At 44.0% G+C, this 26,527-nt stretch overlaps 4 protein-coding genes across 12 annotated transcripts in view; 2 read left to right on the top strand and 2 right to left on the bottom strand.

The window, feature by feature from the left end:
* atp8a2 (ATPase phospholipid transporting 8A2) overlaps window positions 1-2,184 on the bottom strand; it is a 53,162-nt gene extending 50,978 nt beyond the window's left edge. For 2 of the 4 annotated variants that reach the window (XM_061759074.1, XM_061759076.1), the window contains exon 1: window positions 1,946-2,184. In XM_061759074.1, the coding sequence (XP_061615058.1) occupies window positions 1,946-1,988 (43 nt within the window). In that variant the 5' untranslated portion in view covers window positions 1,989-2,184. Of the gene's footprint in view, window positions 1-1,562; window positions 1,684-1,945 lie in introns of those variants that run through there. The other 2 variants (XM_061759080.1, XM_061759079.1) reach the window with 2 other exon arrangements.
* Window positions 2,185-3,112: 928 nt separating this feature from the next.
* On the bottom strand, window positions 3,113-9,660 carry rnf6 (ring finger protein (C3H2C3 type) 6). Of its 2 annotated transcripts, none has more exons than XM_061759082.1 (4): window positions 9,532-9,660; window positions 7,427-7,582; window positions 6,756-6,911; window positions 3,113-6,354 (listed from the first exon to the last, which is right to left on the bottom strand). In XM_061759082.1, exons 2-4 carry the CDS (start codon window positions 7,572-7,574, stop codon window positions 4,529-4,531), a joined length of 2,130 nt encoding a protein of 709 aa, XP_061615066.1. In that variant the 5' UTR covers window positions 7,575-7,582; window positions 9,532-9,660; the 3' UTR covers window positions 3,113-4,528. The 2 variants fall into 2 exon arrangements, with proteins under 2 accessions (XP_061615066.1, XP_061615065.1); XM_061759081.1 differs by lacking the exon at window positions 9,532-9,660 and adding an exon at window positions 8,490-8,623.
* On the top strand, window positions 9,647-21,865 carry cdk8 (cyclin dependent kinase 8). Its single transcript, XM_061759084.1, has 13 exons — window positions 9,647-9,898; window positions 11,531-11,606; window positions 13,964-14,074; window positions 14,665-14,805; window positions 15,178-15,235; window positions 15,310-15,441; window positions 15,512-15,655; window positions 17,110-17,179; window positions 17,258-17,330; window positions 17,408-17,505; window positions 17,590-17,668; window positions 18,323-18,481; window positions 19,733-21,865. Exons 1-13 carry the CDS (start codon window positions 9,771-9,773, stop codon window positions 19,856-19,858), a joined length of 1,395 nt encoding a protein of 464 aa, XP_061615068.1. The 5' UTR covers window positions 9,647-9,770; the 3' UTR covers window positions 19,859-21,865.
* A 1,178-nt stretch (window positions 21,866-23,043) lies between these two features.
* wasf3b (WASP family member 3b) overlaps window positions 23,044-26,527 on the top strand; it is a 23,032-nt gene continuing 19,548 nt past the window's right edge. For all 5 annotated transcript variants that reach the window (XR_009785899.1, XR_009785900.1, XM_061758233.1 and 2 more), the window contains exon 1: window positions 23,044-23,203. The gene's annotated coding sequence lies outside the window, so the exon portion shown is untranslated. The remainder of the gene's footprint in view (window positions 23,204-26,527) is intronic.

Genomic DNA, 26,527 nt, shown 5'->3' with positions numbered 1-26,527 from the left:
ACACACACACACACACAACTGAATTTCTACTTTAGTCATGCTGGTTTCGAGGGTTTCAGTCTATGACTAATGATTTATCTTTTGCTCTGCTTTCTATTTGTGGAAGTGGCAGGCACACACTCATACTCACTCACTCACTCACACACACACACACACACACACAAGAGCATAGCAGCAGCCTGACAATATGCGCCGTCACTATTAAAATAAATGACAAACACATTCTACTCTCTTTGAGAACAATCCACTGCAGTCTGTGCAGTGTGTGTGTGTGTGTGTGTGTGTACCGTCCCATGCAGTCTTTAATTAGTCAATACCAGCCTTTTCTCTGGTTTATGTAATGAATCTTCGAGCTGCAACTAACGATATTTTGAATAATCGATTAATTAATCGATCAAGCGGATATATATATTTTTTTATTTCCATCCATTTCAAAAACAGGACATTATTTCAAATTGACAAATGCAGAAAAAGCACAAAGATAAACTGATTATGACTCAGTGACTGGTTTGGTCTGTAACGTCAGAAAATAGGCAAAAATGTTGATCATTCTTGTCCAAAGTAAAAGCAGATGTCTGCAAACATCTTATTTTGATTTAACTCAAAGCTAATCGGTCTGATTTCATGGAGGACTATTGAAATTTTAGAATATTTACTGTTAAGAGGCTGAAATTCCAAGGATTTGGACAATTTTAGCTTAAAAAGGTCCCGAAACAATTATTGTTACGTGTTATTGTGGTTTTATGGCATTATTGGGCTATTTTTCTTCTTCTTTTTTTTTTTTTTAGGTCTCATAGCACCATTTATTTCAGCCTCATAGCATTATTGTTCAGTTTGATAGTGTTACTAATTGTGGTCTCATAGCATTTATCACGTTTCATACCATTTTTACAATTTGTTATTGCGGTCCCATAGCATTTTTGTGTTTTAGTGTTATTATAGTTTCACAGGATTATTGTGACCTCCTAGCGTTATTTTTCTCTGTCCCATAACGTCATTTATTTCGGGCTCATAACGTTGTTTTTTTTTCCCCATCTCGTAGCGTTTTTGTGTTTCCATAGTGTTGTTGTTTTGCCACTGCGCCCTCCTAGCAATACCTTTTTCAGGTATTTAGCGTTATTTATTGTAGTCTGCTAGCATCATTTATTGCAGTTTCAAAGCGGTATTATATTAGGCCTCATAGCATTATTCTTTTTTCAGTCTCAGGCTCATGGTGAAATTAATAGCATTTTTGTAGCTTCATAGTGTAATTGTGGCCTTCTAACATTATATTTCTCAGCCTTGTGACATCATTTATTTCAGCCCCACAGCGTTATTATTATTATTTTTTTCTGTCTCACGGCGTTATTTCTTGTTGACTCATAGCATCATTTGTTGTTGTCCCAGCTGGTTATTTAGTGCACTTTTAGAGCGTTTTTTTTTTTTTCATATTTCATAGTATTATTTCCTGGCGTTACTGTGGCCACATAGCATTACAGCAGTCTCATAACATGATTTTTAGTGTAGTCTCAAAACGTCGCACGTCGAAATAGTCGTAAACCGAGGAGCTCCGCATTGCTTACCAGGTGGCGCGCTCCTCAGACGGTCACATGACTGTTAAATCGGCTTGCTAATAGGCTCGTCCTCCAGCTGGTGACACAAATATTTGGCTCCAACAGGCACAAGAACGCTCCCATCACTCACTCGGCGTGTCAAAATGACGAAGAGTACCAAAGCTCACCTGACTCACGAATACATAAGTGTCGTAACGTGAAGCAACATCACGACCCTCGTCTATGAAGGGCGGATGAGGCGACGTTTGCGTTGTCCTCCTTACATCCGCGGTCAACACACACACGCACATAGTGCCGACGAGCCACCATTAACGTCAGCACGTAATTATAGAAAAACGATAATAAAACGCTACAAAAGCCACAGATGGTATTGTACGTTATTTCGAGCTTACCTCCTTCGCTGTGGATCTTCTTGGCCCCCCGGTTGAAATACATCGTGGCCGTGGACGAGGGTCGTTGGAGCGGCTGGGACGAGGAGGACGAGGAGGTGGTGGTGGTGGTAGTGGAAGGAGCAACGGGGACATGCTCGCTTACGGCTCGCCCGCAGCGGAGCCGAGGCGAAGGCAAGTAGTAGCTCCGGGCCGCGGCCGCTGATACCGCTGACGACCGGGGACCATGTTCGCTCTCACCGCTTTACCAACCAGGGGGAGATGGAACAAGTGATAGGTTAGCTAGTTCCGTTAGGTACTTTCGGATGTCAGAATAAGATGCTTTAACATCGACATTAAGATAATAAACCCCCTCTAACACTCTTTTCTATAATTTAGTCACTCTTTGACTATCACGTAACACGTAGCTTTACACGATAGTTACGATTTAAAGGACACAATCAAAAGAAATATGCCACCTGGTTTTTATTTTGAAGTGAAAAAAACGACGTCTACTTCTTTACTGTGGAGTTTTACTCGGCTCTGGTGTCTTTTCAAGCGAATTCTCATCCGCGTAGCGTCAGGTGCATGCTAATAGGTTAGCTAGTTCAGCAAGGTAGTTTTCCATTTCAAAATAGAACGCACATGATGATAAATTCCGTCTTAACACTTTTCTCGATATCTTATTCCTAAATTGCCATGCATAGAAAACGTAGAGCTAAACAATAGCAACGAATTTAACGACAGAATCAAAAGTAAATGCGTCTAAGTTTTTATTTTGGTGAAAAAAATGACTGCATGTTAATAGGTTAGCTCGATCCGTAAGAGTTCTGGATATCCTATTCCGCTGATTTATTCCACATAATGCGTTTTCTTTACCTTCTTGTTTAACGTGCATATAATACGTATATTAGCATACTAGTTACGAATTAAATGACAGATTCAGAATCGTAAACTATATGCGTGGAGGATTTTATTTTAAAGGAGAGAAAACGACATCCACTTCTTTTCCGTCAACCGTTAGAATACTTATGGCGTCCTTCCACGCGAATGCGCAACTGCGTAACGTCAGGTGCATGTCAATAACTGATTAGGTCTTTTACGCAGGAACGTGGAAATAAAGGGTGATAAAGAGTAAAATAATGGTTACAATGACTTGACACAAACATGGCGGGCACACAAACGCGTCACTGGGCATAACAAAGCTGCGTTTTATTGTGTTGTCGAGGACCTCCCACATAAGGGTTAGAGGTGCACATAGAAACAAAAATCATACCACTGAGTGTTTATTTACTGTCATCACATGGCAACATGATACACACATTCGTGGTTTCAAAAAGTGAATTTCTCCCCATCTTACTAAATAGAAACAGAATAAATATTGATAAGTGACATGGCGAGCCTCTGCCAGCTCTGTGCTGCACCTTCAGAGAACAATCAGGAGGATTCCTTCAATTGCACACATTCTGACAAGCATGACTTTATGATCATATTTCTTTGTTTGTTTGTTTTAATCTGTAAGTAATGCACAGCTAAATGACAACCCTGAATTCCTGCCTTTTGCATGTGCAACTGTTGGAGACTGGCTTTTTTTGTTATTTGGGTGACATCTGCTCTGTTGTGTGGAGAGAACTTGACAAATCATAAATACTGAACCTAGATTATTAATACAGAATTTATTACAAATTAAATACAGAAATTCAATACAGTGCTGCCTTGCCTTACAAGTTTAATTCATTCCGTGACCGAGTTTGTGAGTCATTTAATTCGTATCAAATGCTGGGCAAAAAACAAACAAAAGACTCGCTAGTTGGTGCACTCGTTAGTCATGACAGCACCATAATTTTGTTAAAGCGACTATAAAGGGACAATTTAAAATAGTGGGGGGGGGGGGGGGGGGCGGAACATACATTTTGCACTTTCATCTGAAACTGTGGTAGAGTATTATATATACAGTCCATCCATCCATCCATTTTCTGAGCCGCTTCTCCTCACAAGGGTCGCGGGCTATCATCGGGCAGGAGGCGGGGTACACCCTGAACTGGTCGCCAGCCAATCGCAGGGCACATACAAACAAAACAACCATTTGCACTCACATTCACACCTATGGGCAATTTAGAGTTGTCAATTAACCTACCATGCATGTTTTTGGGATGTGGGAGGAAACCGGAGTGCCCGGAAAAAACCCACGCAGGCATGTGGAGAACATTCAAACTCCACACAGGCGGGGCCGGGGATTGAACCTTGGTCCTCAGAACTGTGAGGCAGATGCTCTAACCAGTCTTCTACTGTGCCGCTTATTTACAGTCTAGAGTGGACAAATTAAAATATGATTTCTGACATGGGGAGACATCTTAACAGTGTCAGACTACGCGGAGCAGCTAACACAAGTTCACTCGCAGATGATGTTCTGACATGATATAGAAGAGGAAACTGAAATCAAAAAGCCTAAAAAAATAAACATTATTAATTCTCTGGATTTAAGCCTTTATTCACCTCTTCTCCTGAACTTCCGGTTCCACCTTCTTATCTATCAAGTCCCTCACAGAAATGAACACACTTATGTACATGCGGCTGCTCGGGTGCAGAAGAAGAAGCCAAAGACCCTCAGTCGTGGTGCGCTGCGAGTATGGGCTGCCTGCAGATGGGGCAGGTGTTGTTCTCAGAGAGCCAGCGGTCGATGCAGTGGATGTGGAACTCGTGCGCGCAGGGCAAGCGTCGCAGCTTGTTTCCCTGCGCATACTCGTTGATGCAGACGCTGCACGCGCGGCCCGCCTCTCCCTCCAGGCTGGCCTGGCCATACGAGCGCGTGGCCAAATTGTCAATCTGCTCTTTGGTGAGGCCTCGCGGGTGCTCGTCGTCGTCCTCGTCGTTCAGGAGGAAGAACTGCGCCAGCCGCAGGATGGGCAAGGTGCCGTTTTCCACCAGGTTGTTTGTGTCCCTGCTGGTGGGACGCCCCTCCGCGGCGTTTGCCGGACCTCCGCCGAGCCTGGCCTGACCGACCTGTTCCTCCTCGTTTCCTGCCGGCCCCACGCTCTCTTGATCCTGTCCACCTGAGCCCACCTGAGCTGATGTATTCTCACTGGCAAGCGAGCGAGCAGCCGGGCTGGTGCTCGTATTTGCAACGCCGACATCCACGTGGGCGGGGGCCACGCTTTCGGAATCGGCCTCTGTCTCCATGAGAGAGCTGAGCTCCCCGAACCCAGTCATGATCTGGCGCAGGATGGAGCGCAGCGCCGTGGAGTTGGGCTCACCCAGGCCCGTCTCGCTGATGCGCCGCAGCGGTATCCGAATCGTGCTCACGTAGGTGCGGATCCCGGCCCGTTCCGAACGGGATATGGTGCGCCGGAACCCGCCGCTGTCGCTCTCGAACGTGACGGTGTTCTCGGCGACGCGGGCCCGGGAGCGTGTCCTGCTGGCGATGCTGTCGCGGTCCCGGTTTTCCCCGGGTCGGATCCGTCTCACCTGCAGGTCCAGCATGATGGTGGGGTGGCGGCGAACTGAAGACGAACCTCCCGCGCTGGATGAATGCGATTCATTCTCCCCGCTCTCTGCGGTCGGCTCCGTTGCGGTGGCTGCGGGTTCTGCCACCGCCTCCCCTGTTTCCATGGAAACCGAGCTCGTGCCCGCATCGACAATGTGGATGCTCGAGCCGCTGATGGCACTGCTGGACGCCGGCGTGCTCACGGGGCTTCTGTGCAAAGGGGAACGGCTTCGCCTGGACGTGCGGGCCGGGACGCCGCTGTTCCACGCCGCCGCCACTCGGCGCCAACGCCCGCGTGATCGAGTCCGACGTGATTCCTGTCCCACCGCCGGTGCCTGAGACCCCGACTGGGGCGACACACGTGGACAGTCTAGTGATAAAGTCACGTTGTCGCGGCTTTGCTCCAGTTCTGCATTGGCGGCTGTATGCGGGGAAGTTGTAGACTGATCGGAATGAGAAACAGTGGGTGACGGTACTAAAGTGTGCATGGCGTCTCCTCTCCTTTGAGCAGGGGGCGCAATAGGGGCAGAAACTGCAGGGGGGCTCATGGAGAGGGTGCTGCTGCTGCTGCGTGTGCGGCGAGTCTGCATCCTCCTGCTGAGGGCGGGCCGAGGCGTAGGGTAAGGAGACGGCCTGGCCGCGGTCGACGGGCGAGCGGCGGCGGAAGAAGCGGTGCGGCTCGGCGGCGACGTCGGACCCGGAGCGGCGGCTGGCTGCTCGGCCGAGTCCAAAGCGTCGGCGTGCTCCCCCGCCTCGGGCTGGTCGTGGTTGATGTTGATCTCCAGGCTGAAGCGGAACTCGCCGCTGTTTGGGTTGGTCCGGCTGACGGCACGCCACGTCTGGTTGCCGCTCTGCCCGCTTCGGGTGGCGTTGCCGGTGCGCCGGAAAGTGTTCAACCACTCAAGCAATGAGTCTCCGTTGGACGCTTCTGCCACTGGCTCTGCGTTCCCTGGTAAGAAAGCATGAGGATGACTTAAGTGTTGATTTGATACAAAAAATTTGAATTCTGAAGTGGGACACATTCAAGTGCCAAACTTAAAACATTATGGAAAATTCGTAATGGCTTGTATACAAATACAGTTCTCTGGAGTGCCTGCACATCCATCTATTGTGAAATTCAACAAGTACTTGAGTGCTCATTTCTGAAAATGTGGGACTCAGCCCTTCTGACCTTAGTTCGTGTTGCATAATATTGGGGCCAATTCACATAACTAGGGGCTGAACGATTAATCGGCCAGCTGAGTTTTAGAACTTGAACAAATCTGAGGTTTCCCAGCATCACAGAAGGGATTGTGTTCCACTTTGGAGGTTGAAGTTCCAAGATAAATGTCGACGTGGTCCAAGTCCTACCTGCTCGTCTCCCACCGGAGCTTCTATCCTCTCCGCTACCGCCCTGCTGTTCCACGGGCTCGGCGGCTGGTAAGCGCTGCTCTGTGATGGGCTGGGATGACTCGCGCTCCTTGGCTCCATCCAGTCGTTGCTGGAGCTCTTCGGCTGTCACCTCTCCTGTGTGTCCAAAAAAAATTGGCAAGAAATTAAAAAGGAGGGTTGATCCTGAGTTTGTTATCTCTGGGACTTCTTCGCCCTATTCAATATACTGTACACTACTCAAAAATGGTTAGGGATACCGGGCTTTAGAGTGAAATTTCACGATTAATGTCAAAATATTCAATGGCCTTCACAGAATGTGTTTGATCAATGAACATTTTCAAGGACATCCACGTCTGCGCCTCTTCCAGTCTCTCTGTTGCAACCTGCTGATGACCCTCTATGCTCAGTTGGCAACTTCCCTCTGAAAAATCCTGTCTGCAACCTCGCAATGGGGAGGTACTGTTCATCAATTGCTCGACGGCGTCTTGGTCTCGTGATGTAACAAATTGTGAACACTATGAAGACTACCGATTTGAAACACTGAACAGTTGGAGAACGGTTTAAGTTCACCTGTAAAGGTTAGTGTTAGGATGTTAACTATTTTTCGCAGTGTACTGCAAATAACAGACGATCAAAGCGTCCCTCCTCACCGGGGGTCCCCAACAGGTTGCTGTCTCTCATGAGGCGATACTCCTCTTCGCTTAGGTCATTAATAAAATGATAGTAGGCCTCCTCCCTCCGAAGACGCTCGGCCTGTCTCCGACGCTCGTCTCCCCCGCCAGGAGGGTCCATCACCATGAACAGTGCTGGTAAACACAAGACAGCAGCGTCATTATTTTCCCCTCACCCACTGCAGTTATGTAATTAACATCCTCCTTAGCAACCCAAGAATAAGATGTAATTAGCATCCTCCTTAGCAAACCAAGAATAAGCCAATTTGCCTTAACTATAAAAAGATACATTGTCAGAGTCATCCATTTTGCCTTGACGGACCCACGGACAGCATACTGACAAAAACCGACAGTTTAGACTGGCTGCGTGAACGCATCGTAATGAGAACGTTCACATCATTGATCCGCAAAGCGGCCGCTAAAGGACCCCCGCACGTCGAACGTATTCGTCGCAGCCGTTAATATTAGCTAAGTTTTTTTTTTTTTTTTTTTTTTTTTTTTGGACAAGCTACGGAAGGCCACGTTGAAGGCAGGGGCGATAAAGCAAGCTAAAGTGGCGCTGTCCTCAAAGGAGTGGCAGCCAATCGCCGGCCCGCTGGGGATGAGTGACAGGCCGACTGTCCAATCTTCGCCGCGCGGAGGTGGGCCGAAACGCAAAGGACAGGGTCTCCATGTAAACGAAGGGAAAGACAAAAGAATTTGGATTTTTTTGTTTTTTAACGTGACACAAAAGGCGATGACGGCGAAGTGTGTGTCGCCAGCGATGTACAACCAGTTGGGCGTACACCGCAATGACACATAGAAACATTTTGTATGCGCAACGCCTGGCTAGCGGAGTCCCAGCTAGTTAGCGCAAGTGACGATAGCGAATAGCAACCCGAACACACAACGTTAGCTCGGTTAGCCGACCCGAAGCCGAATTATTTCCCCCGGTAAACATCGGATTAACAGTTGTACTATGGAGTCAATGAGTGAGGTCGATAACGCCAAGCACCGGCGTGGATTTACGAGAGATGACAACGACATAAAAATAGCATAGTACCCGATAGAGCAGCTGTAATGGACGGTTCCCTTCGTTTTCCCTTCTCTCGCTCTAACCAAGATGGGACCAAGTGGTGTTACGGCCTATCCGCTCCGTGTGAAAACAGACACTGTTGCGTTGGTTCCTGGGTCTACATAACACAAATTTTGCAGTAAAAATTATTAAAATGTAACCATTAGAATGGGCTCCCGTCTGAATGTAAAGTGTCACTGTTTAATTCAGGTGTTAAAAAGGTCGAAGATTATTTTTTAATGCCAGTCCTGACTTGAATGTACCGCATTTCAGTTACAGTACTAGTTACGGTCTCACATTTTATTTGTGATGTATTTTGTATTATTATTTTTTGTACATTTGTGGCAAACAAATTACGCCTCTTTATGTCACACGTCGATCAAACACGTTTTAACAAAAGTTAGTCATCAGTGTTAAATTTATTACGGTTCGTGTAAAAACAGACTCCTTTATTGGGTTACTGGGCCATCAAAACACAAACTTTGCTGTAAAACAACATTAAATGTAGTAAATGTATGCCATTAAAATGTCTCTCGTCGCAATTTACAGTGTCATTCTTTAATTTTTGTGCTAAATAGTTGACAATTCTTTTTTTTTTTCATTTTAAATTAAAGTTCTGACCTGTCTTTACCGCTTTTTACGTATACAGTCGTATATTTCATATTTGATGTATTCCGTTTATTAGTATTTTGTTTCCCTGCACTCGTTGTGGACAATGTTGAATTTTTGTGTCAAACGTCGCACCAACACGATAAAACTAACCAATATTCAACATGTAGGTTTTAATAGTTTAGCTTTATTCATACCGTAGCGATTGTCGGTTTTCAATTATCCCCTTCCTCTACTTTGTCACTTTCTTTACTGCAGGGGGCTCTGGTTGTCGTTTACGACATTTTACGACAGTGCCGCGCGTGAATACGACGTCGTTACCGAGTAAAGTGCGTCTCTTTGGAGCAGATACCGGCTGGGGGAGACGCAGCATCAAGAGAAAGGAATATACTTCCACGCTCGCTTCCCTACCCGGATTTACCCGAGCAGCGCACGTCCCCGCAGGCGCACCGAATTCGCCCGGATTGCTCGATGTGGACGCTGGGCTGAAGTGAAGAAAGGGCCACGCCGGGGAAGGCAACTAGCTGAATTACCGAAGCCGAGCTCGTCGGGAGTAGCCTAGTTGCCTCCCAAAGCGACGCTTTAAAAAAAAAGAAGAAAAGAAACGAAGAAGAAGACAGGGGACGACGCGTTCGAGGCCCAAAAACAGCGGTGGGAAAAATGGACTATGATTTCAAAGTGAAGCTGACCGGCGAGCGAGAACGTGTCGAGGACCTGTTTGAGTACGAAGGATGCAAAGTGGGCAGAGGCACCTATGGTCATGTTTTCAAGGCGAAGAGAAAAGATGGGTGAGTACAGGAGAGATTGTGGATAAGCGAGGCCTCCGTGCGGGTCGACCCCATCATTATTTCTCGCTCCAAAGAATGGACGTCGTTGGGTTTTTTATTTTTTATAAAATATATATTTTTGGGCAAATACAAGAGGAAGGAATTGTGGCTGCGAACATGCACCACGAAATGTTTAAAAAGCACGAAAGTGTTTATTTGATCACTTTTCAAGAGGGAAAACACATTTTGTCCACTTTTGCACGTAACAAGTACACTTGCCTCATCAAAGAGATCCAATGCAACAACAAAAAAACTACCATAAAAGAGACAAACTTTTTTTCTCATTTAAAACTGTTCCCAAATGTCTTGTTAACGTGTCTGTGTCCGCAAAAGACCCCGAGAATCGCAGTACACTTAACACCCCATTCCTTGTACGCCCCTTATACTGCTGGGCCAATGGCGAGTCCAGCTTTAGTTACCATGACGACCGGAGGTGTTACAACTACTAGGGCTACAACGATTAATCAAATAATTCGAGGAATTCGATCAGGTCGAAGCAAAATCTCACAACTTGTGCCGAGTCACTCAACACGCAGAACCGCCAGCCAACTCTTCACTCTCATTGCCTGACTCTCATCACTCAACCTGCTGGTCCCCACCTTTTCAAAACCAGATACATTCAAGGTCATAGATACTACAGTACGGCGTGAGGATGCTGACCCCAAGTAGACAAAAATAATACCTGCACCTGACATGCACATGTTGTGTTTAATAATGTAGAATCTGATAGGACAATTTGTCCAAATTCAGAAGGGCTTGCTCACAGACACAATTTCACAAATGGGCAGATAAAAGATTGAAGTGATTGATTAATTTGTCTCCTGATGTGTGGGCAGACACTGACAGACACACTACTGTTTGTATACTAACATTAAAAAAATAAACGTTCCATTATATGTCCCCTTTAACTTACTGTAGATAATTAGACTCAGTTTTGATTGACACCGTATGAGAGCATTTAATTTACAATGGCATCGATCCTAGCCGACAACCCAGAATTTTAAGGCTGACGTCCACTGTGCCCACCCGCCAAAGCGCGCCACCCGAGTATTTAATTGTACACTTGGGAAATGGCGTGTAATGTTTAGTCTTCAGCCGCATCCAAATCAGTATCTGATCTATGCTGCAGTTTTAAAAGTGTGTCAATGCCCCCAAACTGGGAAGCGATACAGCCCTCCCCCTAACGCACACTGTGCGTGTTATCACAGCCTGGGACATTCTCGCTCGTCAGAATGGCACAAATGAGCACTAAAAAGCGTTTTAAAGATGTTTGCGTTGGCTTAGGGAGGGCTGCTGTTTATAAGGACACACAAAGCACAGGTTTATACACGACGAGAGGAGGGGGGTGGCATGCCAATTCATTCAAGTGAGGAGGTCCCGGTGCTCTTGTTTTGTGCCCCGCCAGCTGCCAGACAGACCTCATCCTCAATTGTAGCCAGCCTCAGAAGTGAGCTCGATTACACAAATCTGGAGGTAATGCAAGTCAGCCCACCACCCCACTCTCATGCCAGCTGCCCCCACCCCACTCCTGCCCGTAACCCTTTATGCTCCCTTGGGTGTAGATGTTACTCAGCCTCTTTCGTGTGTTCATAGGAAGGACGATAAGGACTACGCCCTCAAGCAGATTGAAGGCACCGGCATCTCCATGTCAGCCTGCAGAGAGATTGCAGTAAGGCTTTTCTTTGCTTGTGACTTTGGTGTGTTAACAACTTCACACCATTCCTAAGTTGTTTGGTAATACAGCGGAATCTCTCAAGTCCAATACAGTTCACTCTGGAACAACACGCACACACACACACACATTTTTCTCCACTGGGAAATAATGATATTGATATGAAGTTTCTGTTCCAAGTTTGAAGTTTCTAAAACAACCACATAGCTTAGCCTTTAGTCTGCTAGCTTAAGGCTAATGCTAACACGGGCAATGATTAGCATCTACGTGGCCGTGTTATCACCCTTTAAGCAACCGATATTTGAACACAAATGGTGCAGCAACACATGCAGACAGATATAGCTGTACTCGTTTATATATTGTTTGTCATTTGCAAAGAACCACTACACAAATCCCACTTGAGTTCTAGACGGGATACACGTCACTGCAGACAGGAAATCTGAAGTATGAATTTGCCTTTACACTGCCCCCATGTGGCCAAGGCGCACACACCAGAATGAGCCGCACAATGTGCACTGAATATGTGACAAAAACTAATTATTTTAAATTCTCTCTAATTGTCATGACTCAGTGACACGGTGAACGACTGGTTAGAGCGTCAGCCTCACAGTTCTGAGGACCGGGCTTCAATCCCCGGCCTCGCCTGTGTGGAGTTTGTATGTTCTCCCCGTGCCTGCGTGGGTTTTCTCCCGGCACTCCGGTTTCCTCCCACATCCCAGAAACATGCATGGTAGGTTAATTGAAAGTCTCTAAATTGCCCCAAGGTGTGAATGTGAGTGCGTATGGGTGTTTGTTTATGTGTGCCCTGCGATTGGCTGGCAACCAGTTCAGGGTGTACCCCGCCTCCTGCCCGGTGATAGCTGGGATAGGCTCCAGCACTCCCGCGACCCTTGTGAGGTTAAGCGGCGACCCTTGTGAGGTTAAGCGGCTCAGAAAATGGATGGATGGATGGATGTCATAACTCATTACTGTATGTTTTTATAAAGTATAATATTAAAGAGTGCTATTTTTCTCATTTAAAAAAAGCATGCTTTTTGTGGGGGGAAGGGGGTTGGAATGGATTGTTGGCATTTCCATTCATTTCATTGGATAAGATGATTTGAGATGTCAGTGTGGTCAAGGAATGAATTAAACCTGTATCTCAAGGCACAACTGTATCATACTATTCTGTGCACCCTAAGCGGGCGGTGTGCAGTTTGGTAGACAGCACGCAGTGCTTTAAAAAGAACCCAAGGGTGCTTGCTTCAAGCTGTTTATTAACACTCCCAAGTTGAAGTTTAAAGTACAAATAATACAAAATAAAGAGAATTACACCTTTTATATTTAAATAAACACAAAAGTCCACTAGTGTAATGCTAACACATAATGCAACTCGCTATAGCGATGGAATAGCATTATCCATCCATCCATTTTCTGAGCCGCTTCTCCTCACTAGGGTCGCGGGCGTGCTGGAGCCTATCCCAGCTGTCATCGGGCAGGAGGCAGGGTACACCCTGAACTGGTTGCCAGCCAATCGCAGGGAACATCGAAACAAACAACCATTCGCACTCACAGTCATGCCTACGGGCAATTTAGAGTCTCCAATTAATGCATGTTTTTGGGATGTGGGAAGAAACCGGAGTGCCCGGAGAAAACCCACGCAGGCACGGGGAGAACATGCAAACTCCACACAGGCGGTGACGGGGATTGAACCCCGCACCTCAGAACTGTGAGGCTGACGCTCTAACCAGTCGGCCACCGTGCCGCCGGAATAGCATTAACGTCACACAATAACCCTTTAAATAATGAATATTTGAACACAAACAAACAAAGTGCAGCAACATATACAGAAAGATAATATAACACTACTCTCAAGCATATACATTATTCTTTATACTCTGTGAAAAACGATTTACTGTGTATTACTGCAGCTTTGTCCTTAGAGGCCAAGGTGTGCACAACAGAAGCAGAACATATATCTCCTGGGCAAGTGGAATAGGATTATTCCGTGTGTACAAAAAGTATTGTATTTGAGTGTAATGTATTCCTTGTTGAGTAAAAGTTTGTGTTTTTTAACAGCAATTGATTGTCCGTATAATAAGTGTTGTATTTGAACGAAACCTATGCCATATTCAATCAAAGTTTCCATAGTTCTTTGAAAAAGTTCAATCTGCAGCGCACAGAGAGAATAATCAGAGCTAGGACATAAGATAAATGGTTTCTTCCTGAGAGAGAGCATGCGAGAGAGAGAGAGAGAGAGAGAGAGACCAATTAATTTACAGAATCACATTCATTACGTGCCATCATAGCAAATAGCCATTATGGATGGATCCTTTTCCTTCCCCCTCCTCTGAGGCGGCTTCTGTGTTTTTCAGCTGCTGCGAGAGCTGAAGCACCCCAACGTCATCTCGCTGCAGAAGGTTTTTCTGTCACACGCCGACCGGAAAGTGTGGCTGCTCTTCGACTACGCCGAGCACGACCTCTGGGTAAGTTGTTCCCACTCAGGCTGGATTTACACTCCACGTCCAAGTGCCCAATTTCAATTTAATGCTTGTACGCGGTTCCCTATTCATGAATGCTCTTTCTGTAATATGCCACAAGATGGTGTACTGGCAACGACAGTTTAAATACACCACTAACTATTACCCCAAACACTTGAATATCACTTTAAACTCATTTTACGACATTACCCTTATAAATACATAGGTTATAAATGATTTTATGCAGGTGCAACGAAGACTCCCATACTTCCACTTACAACCTATGCTCCTCCTCGACATACAAAGATGTTTGTCTCTCAGTCGAGCTGCATCACTTCAACATAATTCCTTAACACCAATTGCTACTTTCCTATTAGCCAGAGCAAAAATGCAAATAAGTGATTTTTTTTTTCTGTCAATAGCTTAGGATTGTGTTTTTACACAAATAACATTATGGGAATACTTTATTGTAACATATCAGTATTGTATTGTAGAAGACAAACACATCACATACAGTGCAACTAAAGCAAAAGTTACAATGTTCATTTTAAATGCATGAGTGGACCTGGCTGACTCTTGTTTTTGTCTTGCTGCAGCACATCATTAAGTTCCACAGAGCGTCCAAGGCCAACAAGAAGCCACTTCAGCTTCCCAGAGGGATGGTCAAGTCTCTGCTCTACCAGATCCTGGACGGCATCCATTACCTCCACGCAAACTGGGTCCTCCACAGAGACCTTGTAAGCCGATTGGAAGGGGGCAGGGATATTTTTGGGAAGGGAAAACAAGGCAGAGTGCAAGCATCACTTCTGTCTGCATGTGTTTAGTCATGGTTCATAAATAACTTGTTTTGATGTGGTATTCTGTTTGGAGCCAATATGACGGATTTCTATGCATAGTGTACAAATTTGCTCATTCATTTTGCTGTGTTTTCTTATTGAGATGACATTTAAAAATACCTCTAACTAGGCTAATCTTGTCAAGGGATTTTCATGAAACCCTTTCAACCGAGGCTGCTGTGGATTGATTTGTCCACTAGAGGGGAGCAATTCAGAGCTTTGGGTCCACGCCGTACACTAATGTGTCATTAATTGTTTGTTTTCCTTCCTCAGAAACCAGCTAACATTTTAGTGATGGGGGAAGGGCCAGAGAGGGGTAGGGTAAAGATAGGTATGTATGCATTTTTTGATTGGTATGGTTTGTGGTTGTTGTTGCTTAACTTAACGGGTGTCTCTGTTGTGCAGCTGACATGGGTTTTGCCCGTCTCTTCAATTCACCACTGAAGCCTTTAGCCGATCTCGACCCGGTGGTCGTCACATTCTGGTACAGAGCACCTGAATTGCTGCTGGGGGCCCGGCACTACACCAAAGCCATCGGTGGGTTGGCTGCGTCCCCGCACTGAGCGCGCTTAGTTAGGGTCTCTGACCTCGGTTTGTTCTCTTGCAGACATTTGGGCGATAGGCTGCATCTTTGCCGAGCTGCTGACGTCCGAGCCCATATTCCACTGTCGCCAGGAGGACATCAAGACCAGTAACCCTTACCATCATGACCAGCTGGACCGCATCTTCAATGTCATGGGCTTCCCAGCTGGTGAGACACCACCAGCCCAAGTATTCTTTCTTTGTCTCTTTGTTTTCAATAGTACTGGGACAGTTGTGGCCCAGCTGCCACTGGAGCGAGCACTGTCGCAAATAGTGAAAATTCGCAAGTAAAGGTGTTTGTAATTACATATAGATGCTGCAAGATGGCCGTAAAAGCACTTAGAACGTAGAGGATCACAAAGCATCAACACCATGCACCCAGCATGTATGCAATATTGAACCTATGTTACATAAATGATTGTATTCACTTGTTAAATTATTAAACATAACCAAACCACTTCGGCATGAGGCTCATCTATAGTATTAGCTAGCATACTATACTAGTCTAAATAACACGCAAGCACAAAGTGATACGACATCACCCATGGGCAAACAAATATGCGCACTAGAACTTTGCGCAAACAGTATTAAGTCATTACATTCACCTTTTGACATTTACATAAAATAACCAAAGTCATCCGAGCACAGCGGGAAGCGTAGAATTGTCCCAACTGTGTTGACATTGTAATGACGTATGTTTTGGGGGGAACTAAGGCTATGTTCACTTTGCAGGTCAATTCAGATTTTTTTTTGCCCAATGTGACATTTATCTCATTTTTTTCATGTTATTGTGAACAGTACAATTCAGATTTGTTTCCATATCCAACCCAAGCCTCTTTCGTCTATGGTTATAAATTAGATATCTATCCGAGTGTTTGAGTGTCAAATGGGGCATCGTGCCATGCAGTGTGAATGTTGCTTTAGTGGTCTACCCTAAACTCTTATTGATGAATCAGTTGACAAACATAGTTGCATCTCCATTCTAAGATTTGTAAGAATTTTATTTCAGTCCAAAAAAGCATGATGATTCTCCAGCTTTTTCTTTCGGCATTAATGTGCTTTGTGAGCAGACAAGTCACAAACATAGAAACGTCCACTTATGTGAAGGCAACATTTCCGCCCATTTCTTCCAGTTTAGTAAAGCTGCCTGCCTACTCTTATTGCGAAATTCACCAGTCATCACGAAGGAGTTTGTTTTCCTCCTGTAGGGGAATCAAAAGGTTTTAGCAATTTTTATTATTCCAATGAGGGAGACTCATGTGGTCAAACCAAATCGTTTAGACTACACTGCAGGTCCAAGTGCCCAATTCAAATTTAACGCCTGTATCCAATTTTTACCATGCACATTTTAAGTGACACAAGTGGTTGTGTTTACAGTGATTTGATTCCCATTTGGGAGAGGCCTGGTTCCAAAATAAAAATATCAGAATCCATGCCTTTTTTTCCAATTTACGTTTCCTTACGCACATCCCAGTTGTACCACAATAAATCTGAATAGTGTCATTTCAACCATGGACCTTAAATCCATCCTAAAATGGTAATCCAGACCCGACAAGACTGATAACCAAGCAAGGAAGGGGGGTGGTGAGTGTGACATGCTTTAATCCTTCCTTCATCTGACAGATAAAGACTGGGAGGACATCAAAAAGATGCCCGAGCACTCCACGCTGATGAAAGATTTTAGGAGGAACACGTAAGTCTGTCGAGCTGTCCCTCTTTTCAACATCTAAACCGTTTTCATACAGTCACTGTGCTTGTTCCGCTTTCGCAGGTACACAAACTGCAGCCTTATAAAGTACATGGAGAAACACAAAGTCAAGCCAGACAGCAAAGCGTTCCATTTGGTGAGTGGAAGTGCGCACAAAAACATTTCCGAATTGTCGCCTGAGATGTCCCGCGTAACATTTGCGCTGATTGACAGCTGCAAAAGCTACTGACCATGGACCCCATCCGCAGAATCACATCGGAGCAGGCCATGCAGGACCCCTACTTTTTGGAGGAGCCGCTGCCCACGTCTGAGTAAATTTCGGCTCAACTAACACGCATTTGATGCTACTAAAAGTGACCTCAAATCATTAAAGAGAAGTTGTTGTTTTTCTTCAGTGTGTTTGCAGGCTGTCAAATTCCTTACCCTAAAAGGGAATTTCTGACAGAGGAGGAGCCAGACGACAAGGCAGACAAAGTAAGACATTACAGTAACAAAATCATGTATATAATATATACATGCATATTTTATATTTAACATTTTGAATCTTTTCTTTTTAGGAAAGTGAAACATCAATAGTTTGAATTCCTACCAATATTTTGTCTTCTTTTTAGGAACATGCAACACCAATAGTTTGTCGTTTTAGGAAAGTGCAACATCAACATTTTTATAGGAACGTGTAACACCAGTTGTCTTCTTTTTAGGATAATTCGACACTTTTTAGAATAATGGAACAATAGTTTGCCTTCTGTTTAGGAAAGAGAATAGTTATTTTTTTAAGAGGACTCAATAGTGTCTTTTTTAGGGAACATCAACACTAAAAGTTTGCCTTCTGTTTAAAAAAGGCAACATCAATAGTTGAAAATAAATTGTTTTTAGGAAATGCAATACTATGTCTTCTTTGAGGGGTGCATCATCAATAGTTTGTCTTCCTGTTAAGAAATGAACGTTGCAGATAAGTGCAACTGTTTTAACTGTGTGAATTATTGTCCTACAAAAGCACAAACAATGGTTTTTGTTATTGCTTTGGTGTATGGGTGTGCCAAATGGAATACGCTTCAGTTGGGTGGATGTAACCTTCAAAGGCCATGTGAGTATTCATCCGTTGCCAAATTGTGTGTTTGCCCGCAGAAAAACCAGCAGCAGCAACAGGGAAACAACCACACGAACGGGGCGGGGCACACCGGCAACCCCGACAACAGCCACGCCCAGGGCCCGCCTCTGAAGAAAGTGCGCGTGGTCCCGCCCACCACTACCTCAGGTGGCCTCATCATGACCTCAGACTACCAGGTAGACCCTTCCTCTCTCTGCTCTCACCTACTTTTGCAGCAATAACACATCGCAACACACACATAACAATATCTCCACCGACAATCGCGAGTCTGTTCCCTCAAACTAGTCTGTCATAATACCAAGATTGACCTGTGGTGCCACAGGGCATCCAGAGTCTATGGCTTAGCCCGACTCGATGTTGACCACACACATTAGGATTTGCGATTGATAGGATTGTTGGCCGAGGACGGGGAGGAAAAATCTTTTTTAACACCCTACACCACAGGATAATCTTTCAGAGAAATACGATTATTTGAGTCTTTGCTAATTGAGATCGCAAGGAAAGGCAAATGCTCAAATTTAGCCCGGTTAAGTGTCTGTGTTCCCCGCTTTTTATGTTGAACAGGTTTAACATTTACAATTATCAGGGGGAGCAAAATTATTTTGAACACACCCAGACTACAGGATAATCCCCTCAATATAATCTTTAAAAGACATCCGACAATGGTGCTTTTGCTGGCTTTGATTGGAAGGGGGAAAATACTCAAATTAGGCCCGATAATCGCTATGCGTCTACCCCGCTTTAAATATTGAACAGGTTTAACAGTTACGATTGTCGACCCCAACTGTTTTACAAGGAGATCGTGGTGGGGCTAGAATCACACTTAACACCCCGCCCCACAAAATAATCAGATCATTTCGGCATCCCCTTGATCACATGGGAGGGAAAAAAATCTTACATTTTGCCCAGTTATCGGTATGTGTGTTCACCGGTTTAAATACTGAACACTTTTAACATTTAGGTTTGTCAGCCCAGATAGTGGAGGGGAAAATCCCTCTTAACACACCACACACCACAAGGTAATCGATCATTAAAATCTTTGAGACAGCTGATAATCGGGGCTTTGCTAAATTTGATTGGAAAGGGGGGAAAATACTCAAATTAGGCCAGATAATCGTCTTCCCAGCTTTAACTCATGAACAGGTTTAACATTTACGTTAATCTTTTATAGACCTTTGACGAGGTCCTTGCTCACTTGATCACAAGGGAGGTAAAATGTTCAAATCTCTCTACCCGGCCGGTTTTAGTGAACAGAAGTCACCCTGAGCTTAAAACACATTGTAGCAATACTGAAGTTTTATTAGTAATGCCTTAACATTACTAGGTTAATTGTCTTGCTTTTGTAATACTTCACTCCTGATATTAGAAAAGTACTTAAACTTGCAGAGTTTAATATGAACATTGATGTCTGTAATGTCTCCCCGCAGCGCTCCAATCCACATGCTGCCTACCAGAACCCTGGACCAAGCACATCACTGCCCCAAAGCAGCATGGGATACTCCTCTACCTCCCAACAGCCTCCGCAGTACTCCCACCAGACCCACCGCTACTGACCGCACCCACACGTTGCCACACAAATGCCCACACATCCACACACACATGCCCCCCCCCCCTGCCCACGTCACCCTCATTACGCCTGCCTGAAAGAATGTACTGAGGGACGTGGGGCACCCTCTCTGCTGCAGTTCCCCCACCCCCCTTGTGAAGATATACAAACAAACAGCATAGCGCAAGTGTTAGCCACACTGCTACTTAGCAAAAATCCAACGAGTGATAAACGCAGGGATGGATGGCGATGAGTCCACAACCCCACCCTCTTTTTCACGTGTCCCTCCGCCTACGTGCCCAACCCAGCCAGTCGCTCCGTCACTGTCGAAGCTCGGGACGAGACTGAAAAGCTGCTATTTGACTGCCAGTGTCGACAGATTCCACGTCCGTCTGTCCTCCTGTGTGTCTCGTCTTTTTCCTCGTGTGGCCACCCTACCCAGCTGAGAACTGAACTGAGGTGCTGGGAGGACGGCGCAGCCCACACAACTGTGGTGGTTTTTTTTGTGTTGTTCAGAAAGGACAAAGAAAAAGTGACAATGATTTTAGTAGTTTTTAATTTAATTCGTTTTTAATTATGGCAAAGCAGCTTGACCAGCCCTACACTTGCAGTGGATATAAAAAGTCTACACACCCCTATTCCAATGCCACCTTTTTGTGATATTAAAAATGGAGACCATGATATCTATCAAACCTTTTTCCACCACTGATGACCTATAACCTGTACAACTGGATTTAAAATGTATATATTTTCAAGAGGGGAAGTTAAACTAAATAGCTGAAATAATGTGGTTGCACAAGTGTGCACAACTGCCATATAACTTGGGATGTGGCTGTCTTCAGAATGAACCAATCAGATTCAAACTCAATAAATGGGATTAAGCACACACCGGTCACCATTTCAAGTGCCCCTGATTAAACACAAATAAAGTTCAGATATTTTAGTATTATTTTTCTGACGTTTTTTTTTTTGGCTTTCTCGAAGCAGCCTGGAGATTTTGTATGAATACTGACTTATTTCAAACTGTTCACAAATCCCTCCACCTTAACTAAGGCACTAGTTCCAGTTGAAGAAAAGCAGCACCGAAGCATGATGATGCCACCACCATGCTGTTCTGTGATGTGAAGTGTGTTTGCGCTAAACATATCTCTTGGAATTACGGACAAAAAAGTAACTTTGGTTTTATCGGACGGTTGCATTTTCCCACTTGCAAACTGTAGCCTCTTCTCTAAGATAAGGCTCTGTCTTGCCACCCTATCTCATAGCTCAGACATATGAAGATTATGGGAGATTGTTGTCGCACGGACTAAACAACCAGTACTTGCTAGACATTTGTTTAGCTCCTTAAGTTGCTGTTGGCCACATGGCAGTTTTCTCATTTTTGTTATTACCTTTGTAAGTGTATCCAGTTCTTGGTAATGGCACTGTTGTGCCACATTTTCTCCAGTTGAGGACTGTGTTTCATGGTATATTTAATGCCTTGGAAATTCTTTTGTGCCCTTCTGACATTGATACCTTTGAACAATGTAAAGAAAAAATGTAAGAAAAAGCCTACTGGAACTTAAATGTATTTTGGGTTGATCAGAGGCACTTTAAATGGGGGCAGTGTGTGCTAACTTCCATTTAACATGAGTTTGAATGTGATTGTTTAATTCTGAGCACAGCTCCTTCCCCAGTTATTAGATGGTGTGCACACTTGTTCAACCAAATTATCTCAGTACTTTCGCTCTCAAAAAGGTGTTTTCTTTTTTTCAATTATGTTCTATGGGATACAGGTCAAATTAATGGTGGAAACTGTTTGACATTATTTACTTAGTATCATTTTTTTATATTACAAAAACCTGGCATTTGAACAGGGGTCTGTAGACTATACATCCACTGTACTTAGGCCGTGGGCCTTAACAAATCCAACCAATCGCAAGGAGGAAGGCAGATGGAATTGCATTGTACTGTATTGTATTGAAATATTTTACATGAAGCAAGTATCCTGACAATAAAAATGGAAGCGGTCCTATTTTTGGTTACGTAAAGTTTCGACGTAACAACTGGGTGCTGTTGTTCTGCTGCGGCTTCTCCGAGCTACACGTCACATTCAATCATAATATTCATCATTTTTAATGTTTGACTGCAAGTGCATCCAGCATGACCCTAACTTGAAAATGGAAAAATACAGGATGCAATTATTGCCCATTATTTGGGGCCAAGTACCAGGCAGTGTAAAGGCTCTGTTGAAGTCGCTGTTAATTATTATTGATAACACCAGTTTGACCAGTTGACATGAAGTTGGGTGAACCTATCATGATGATGCGCAAAAAAAGGATCTGTGGCTGAAATTCAACAGTATGTTGGATATCTTGGTTTCAACCAGCAATTTTGGGCATATTCCAGGGCTCGTACCTAGACAAACTCCTCCTACGGAATTTGCCACAAATAAAAAAAAGCCCCAATCAAAAGCAGGTACACTAGACAAACGGGTGACATTAAATTGTGAGGGCTTCTTGACTGTGGTAACTAATTTGGGTGAAATGTGGCCTCAGTTGGATGATCTTTTTAATGATTTGTCATGAAAAAGTGGGCATGATGGCCCAATGTTTAAAAAAAAAAAAAACAGTCCCCTGCAGCAGTTTCATCAATTGACACAAAATTGGGTGGACATGACTATTATAACATGACAAATGAAAAAGTCTCAAGTACCTATCCCTGAAATCGAACAAAAAGTCAGGCGTTTTGGGCAAATTCCAGCGCTCTTTCTATTTTTTTTTTTTTTTTATATATCTAAATAATTTCCACCTTTTTGTCTCGTGAATTATTATTATCATGCAGCCTTTTGCTGACCGCTACAGCTTGTTTTAAAACACACTTGGTCTATTTTAAGTACCATAGTAATCCTCTCAACTGAATCTTTTTCCACAGGATGATGGCCCAGCTATTCAGTAACACTTTCTAATAGTCTCATCCCAACCTTCCTATAAAGGTTTTATCACATTTAAAAATGGCTGTCGTTACTTGCGACCACAACATATTTTAATTATTATTATTATTTTAAAATAACCTATAAACAACGCCCAACTCTACATCAACCACCGCCCCAACACCCCCCAATTGCTACTCCTTGTCAGTCATTCCTTACTCCGCATTTCATTGGTTCCCACGAACGACCATCATGTGTCAAAACTCTCATTCGAGCTCTCATTGGCGAGTAGGGCGTGTCCCTGTCCTCAAAGGATTTCCCCCCGCAGTGGCCAGACAAGCTGAGGGGGGGGGGGGGATGTAATGTTAGGATGGCAACGCTAATAGGACTATCTAACGGGACTTGCGGACCGGCTGATTTCGTCTACTAAACCAACAATTGGTGAGGGTTTTATTATTATTTACTGAAAACAATTGGTGTCTCTCTTCATTATGTGGCCAAAACGTGACTGAATATTGATATTTAATTGTCTTTGAACTCAGGAGTCGAACCATTGGACTAAGCTAGCTAAACCAGTGGTCACTCCTGGGAGTCTCAGTAGCCGAAATCTGCCTCGCAAATTGACTATTTCTCGCTCTGCTACCTCACTCCATGCGTATTTTAGCTCCTATTTGTGTTTGCCGGAAACGGGTGATGTAAACGCCCAGATCGGCCGTGTCCGGCTTGGAGTTTTATAGACTGTAGGGATGTAGGGGTGCCTCTGATGAACAGATGTGGGTCAGCCCATCAGATACTGGAAGCGACGGTGCGGAACACTGATTGATCGCGGTTGCCATTAATGTGTGCGCGCGTGCTTAAAGGGAGAAAGTAGTCTGAGTACTACTGAGTAGGGTATAAAATGCGAATGTCAAGGCATGATGTTCATGTGACTCCATTACAAACAATAATGGTGGTATAGAAAGCAATCATGACATTGACTCTTATTTAAAATAGCTGTTTCTTCCCCCTCTTTAAATGATTTGCCTTTTGAGGGCTTCACCCATCTTGAAAACTCGATTATTATTATTTTTATTATTATTATTATTATTATTTAAAAACGGGTGTATCCTAGCGTAAGTGTTTGTATTTTATATTGGTGTAACGATTCGTTTCAGAAACGATTCGATTCGTATCACGATTCGTGGGTGCCTATTTGATTCAACAACGATATTGGTTCGTTTAACCGATTCAGTCACTTTTTAGCCAAAAATTCAACCGGTGTCAGTAAAATTCCAGGGCTTGAAGCTTTTTTTTTTTCTTATCCCGTGTGTGGGCAGAGCTTGGCATCAAATTTGGATTAGTCAAAATTTGCCTCTGAAGCTAGTTTCAACGGTAGACACGAAATTGGGTGGACATTATAGACATGTCAGGATGCATAAAGAATGAAAAAGGTGGGTGCGAGTTGTAGTAGTAGTAGCAGTCCTGTGGTTGTAGAATCCCTTTATTAGGTATCACATAATGGTATACATACTCTAATGGTATGCCGATCATCCAAGCACTATACTACTACTATTACTACTACAAAAATGCTCCACTTTGCATCAACTAGCAATGTTATGAATATTTTATCACAGGTTGCAAGTACAGCAGAAGGAATGACATCATACACGTAGCAGAATGGCAGTGACGTAATCCCAGTTGCATTATTTACCAATCAAAATACAGCACCGCAGAGGCGCCAAGCACCGGCTCGTGAATTAGCAAGTGCTCCACGACCTCTTCGTGTCACATCGGGGGGCCGAGGCGGCCATCTTGGTGCGGAAGTGGTAACCTCTGGGTCACACACTATTAATGCATGGCTGGGACATATTCTATTCTTAAAGACAAATATAATATTATTAGCCTTTAGTAGTCCTGTAATGGCAGGAAAGTTGATAGTAGAAGTAGACAATCCAAATAACATTCAAGGGTAAAATAAATAGTGCACATATTTTCAACATCAAACAAAGGCAGAGCTGTATGTGGCAAGCGTGCATGAACTATAAATACTCTACATGTGGAAGTGATTGGCAAAATGTACAGGAATAAATAGATAATACATGTGAAAAAATAAATGTGAACAGCAGTAAGAATACTTGGCAGTAATTTATGTACCCCCCAAAATTGCACACGTATCAAAGTCTGTATTTAAGATGTTGAGAATGAAATAAACGCCGACAATACTGTTATCAGTAGTGGAGTGACAACTGTACAATATATAAACGAGTACTATATGTATACAAAGTGAATATGAATTGTAAACAGAAGCAAGAATAGCGTTAATTTTGGAAAAGCAAATTATACCTTGTATACAGTGGTGCCTGGAGATGAGAGTTTAATTCGTTCAATGACCATGCTTGTGTTTGTGTTTTGTAATGAGGAAACTAACACCTATAATATTGTACTTTATAAAAATATAGTGGTAACATAATTAAATAGAATGTAAAGAATTAAACTGTTTGTGCATCATGATTTAATGCTGAAATGTGTGATCCAATTCATTATGCTGCTCCTTCTGGGGTGCCAGTCTTGGGCACCGGGAGGCAGTATACATAAGACAGTCATGCAGACACAAACGAAGAAGTCATGTGTCAATTGTCATTTTTCGTAGAGGATAAAGAATGCATGCCTGTGAATATTGTTATATTATCTGTCCAAATGTGTTGCTCCACCGTTTGTGTTCAAATATCAATCTTAAAAAAACAACTAACGAGCGTAAGGTTTGCATTGTTTGTTAGCATTAAGCTAAGCAGACTTTCCTAAAGCTCTGTGCTTGTTTTACACACACAACGTGTAATTCTTTTTGTTTGTTTAGTTTGACAGTATACTTCAACTGGGAGTCTCATTATTCATTAAAATGTTTTTTTTCTCCATGCAATTATAATGGGTGTCAGTTATTGCAGATTTTCGATATTTGCGGTCGGGCCCAATCCCTATCCTCCGAGAATAGTGGGGGTCCACTGTGCATGGATAAACTATATAGAAACAGAATACCATATTATATTCTGCAGACTTGATATGAATGTGAACAAAAGCACCAAGAATAGTCAGCATCATTGTATGCACACTAGCTCATCCACGCTCTTAGTTGGGCTTCACAGGAAGAGGAAGCTGATGAGAAAAGTACCGTGTGAGGGGGTTTGGGGGATTCATTGAAGAGCTGGTGCGGTTGCCGTGTGAACGGAGCGCTATTGTCCCAAAAAACTTTCAGTGTGGCTTCCCCCGAAGTCCCTCCCCCCCAATCACATACACCCCCACCCTCCCTTACTTGCACAACAACACATAAACACATAATGTCACACATCACTTTCCACTCACACGCACACTCTCTCATTCATTCAACGTACACCCTCTTTCCCTTCCACTTTCTCTCATGCATAGGAGGTCTGTTCCCCACTTGCTCCCCCGCCACCACCTCGCTACTCATTATCTCGCCTCACTGATGTGATTGTCATGCCCAAAACCAACCACATGCACTCTCGTCAGTAGGGTGTCTCTGCTCACACTGGTCGGTCTGTCCAGGCTGCAGTTGTTTGTCACCGCAAGCAACTGCTGACGGTCTTGTGAAGTGTGGCCACATGATGTTGTCTTTTTATTTAAATATTAAGTACCCTTTTTTTTTTTTTTTTTACTCCTTTTGGGGTCTTTTGCTCCGAGGGGGTTACAAACCTCAAAAATGCAGTGGAACCTCGTAAATTGAGTCATTCCAGGACTTCCGATTTGAGATTTTTAAAGATTTTTTTTCCC

The sequence above is a fragment of the Phyllopteryx taeniolatus genome, chromosome 20 (assembly GCF_024500385.1).
Source record: "Phyllopteryx taeniolatus isolate TA_2022b chromosome 20, UOR_Ptae_1.2, whole genome shotgun sequence".
Lineage (NCBI taxonomy): Eukaryota > Metazoa > Chordata > Actinopteri > Syngnathiformes > Syngnathidae > Phyllopteryx > Phyllopteryx taeniolatus.
The sequence above is the reverse complement of the archived record's forward strand: the minus strand, read 5'-3'. Positions and strand labels throughout refer to the sequence as shown.

Bases quoted from the DNA above. Each gene is read 5' to 3' on its own strand.
- rnf6 (XM_061759082.1), bottom strand. From the start codon at position 7,574: ATGGTGATGGACCCTCCTGGCGGGGGAGACGAGCGTCGGAGACAGGCC. The intron at 6,912-7,426 runs GTGAGGAGGGAC...TTGGACACACAG, and splicing joins CAACCTGTTGGGGACCCCCG to GAGAGGTGACAGCCGAAGAG. The intron at 6,355-6,755 runs GTAGGACTTGGA...CTTTCTTACCAG, and splicing joins CTCCGGTGGGAGACGAGCAG to GGAACGCAGAGCCAGTGGCA.
- cdk8 (XM_061759084.1), top strand. From the start codon at position 9,771: ATGGACTATGATTTCAAAGTGAAGCTGACCGGCGAGCGAGAACGTGTC. The intron at 14,806-15,177 runs GTAAGCCGATTG...TTCCTTCCTCAG, and splicing joins GGGTCCTCCACAGAGACCTT to AAACCAGCTAACATTTTAGT. The intron at 15,442-15,511 runs GTGGGTTGGCTG...GTTCTCTTGCAG, and splicing joins GCACTACACCAAAGCCATCG to ACATTTGGGCGATAGGCTGC.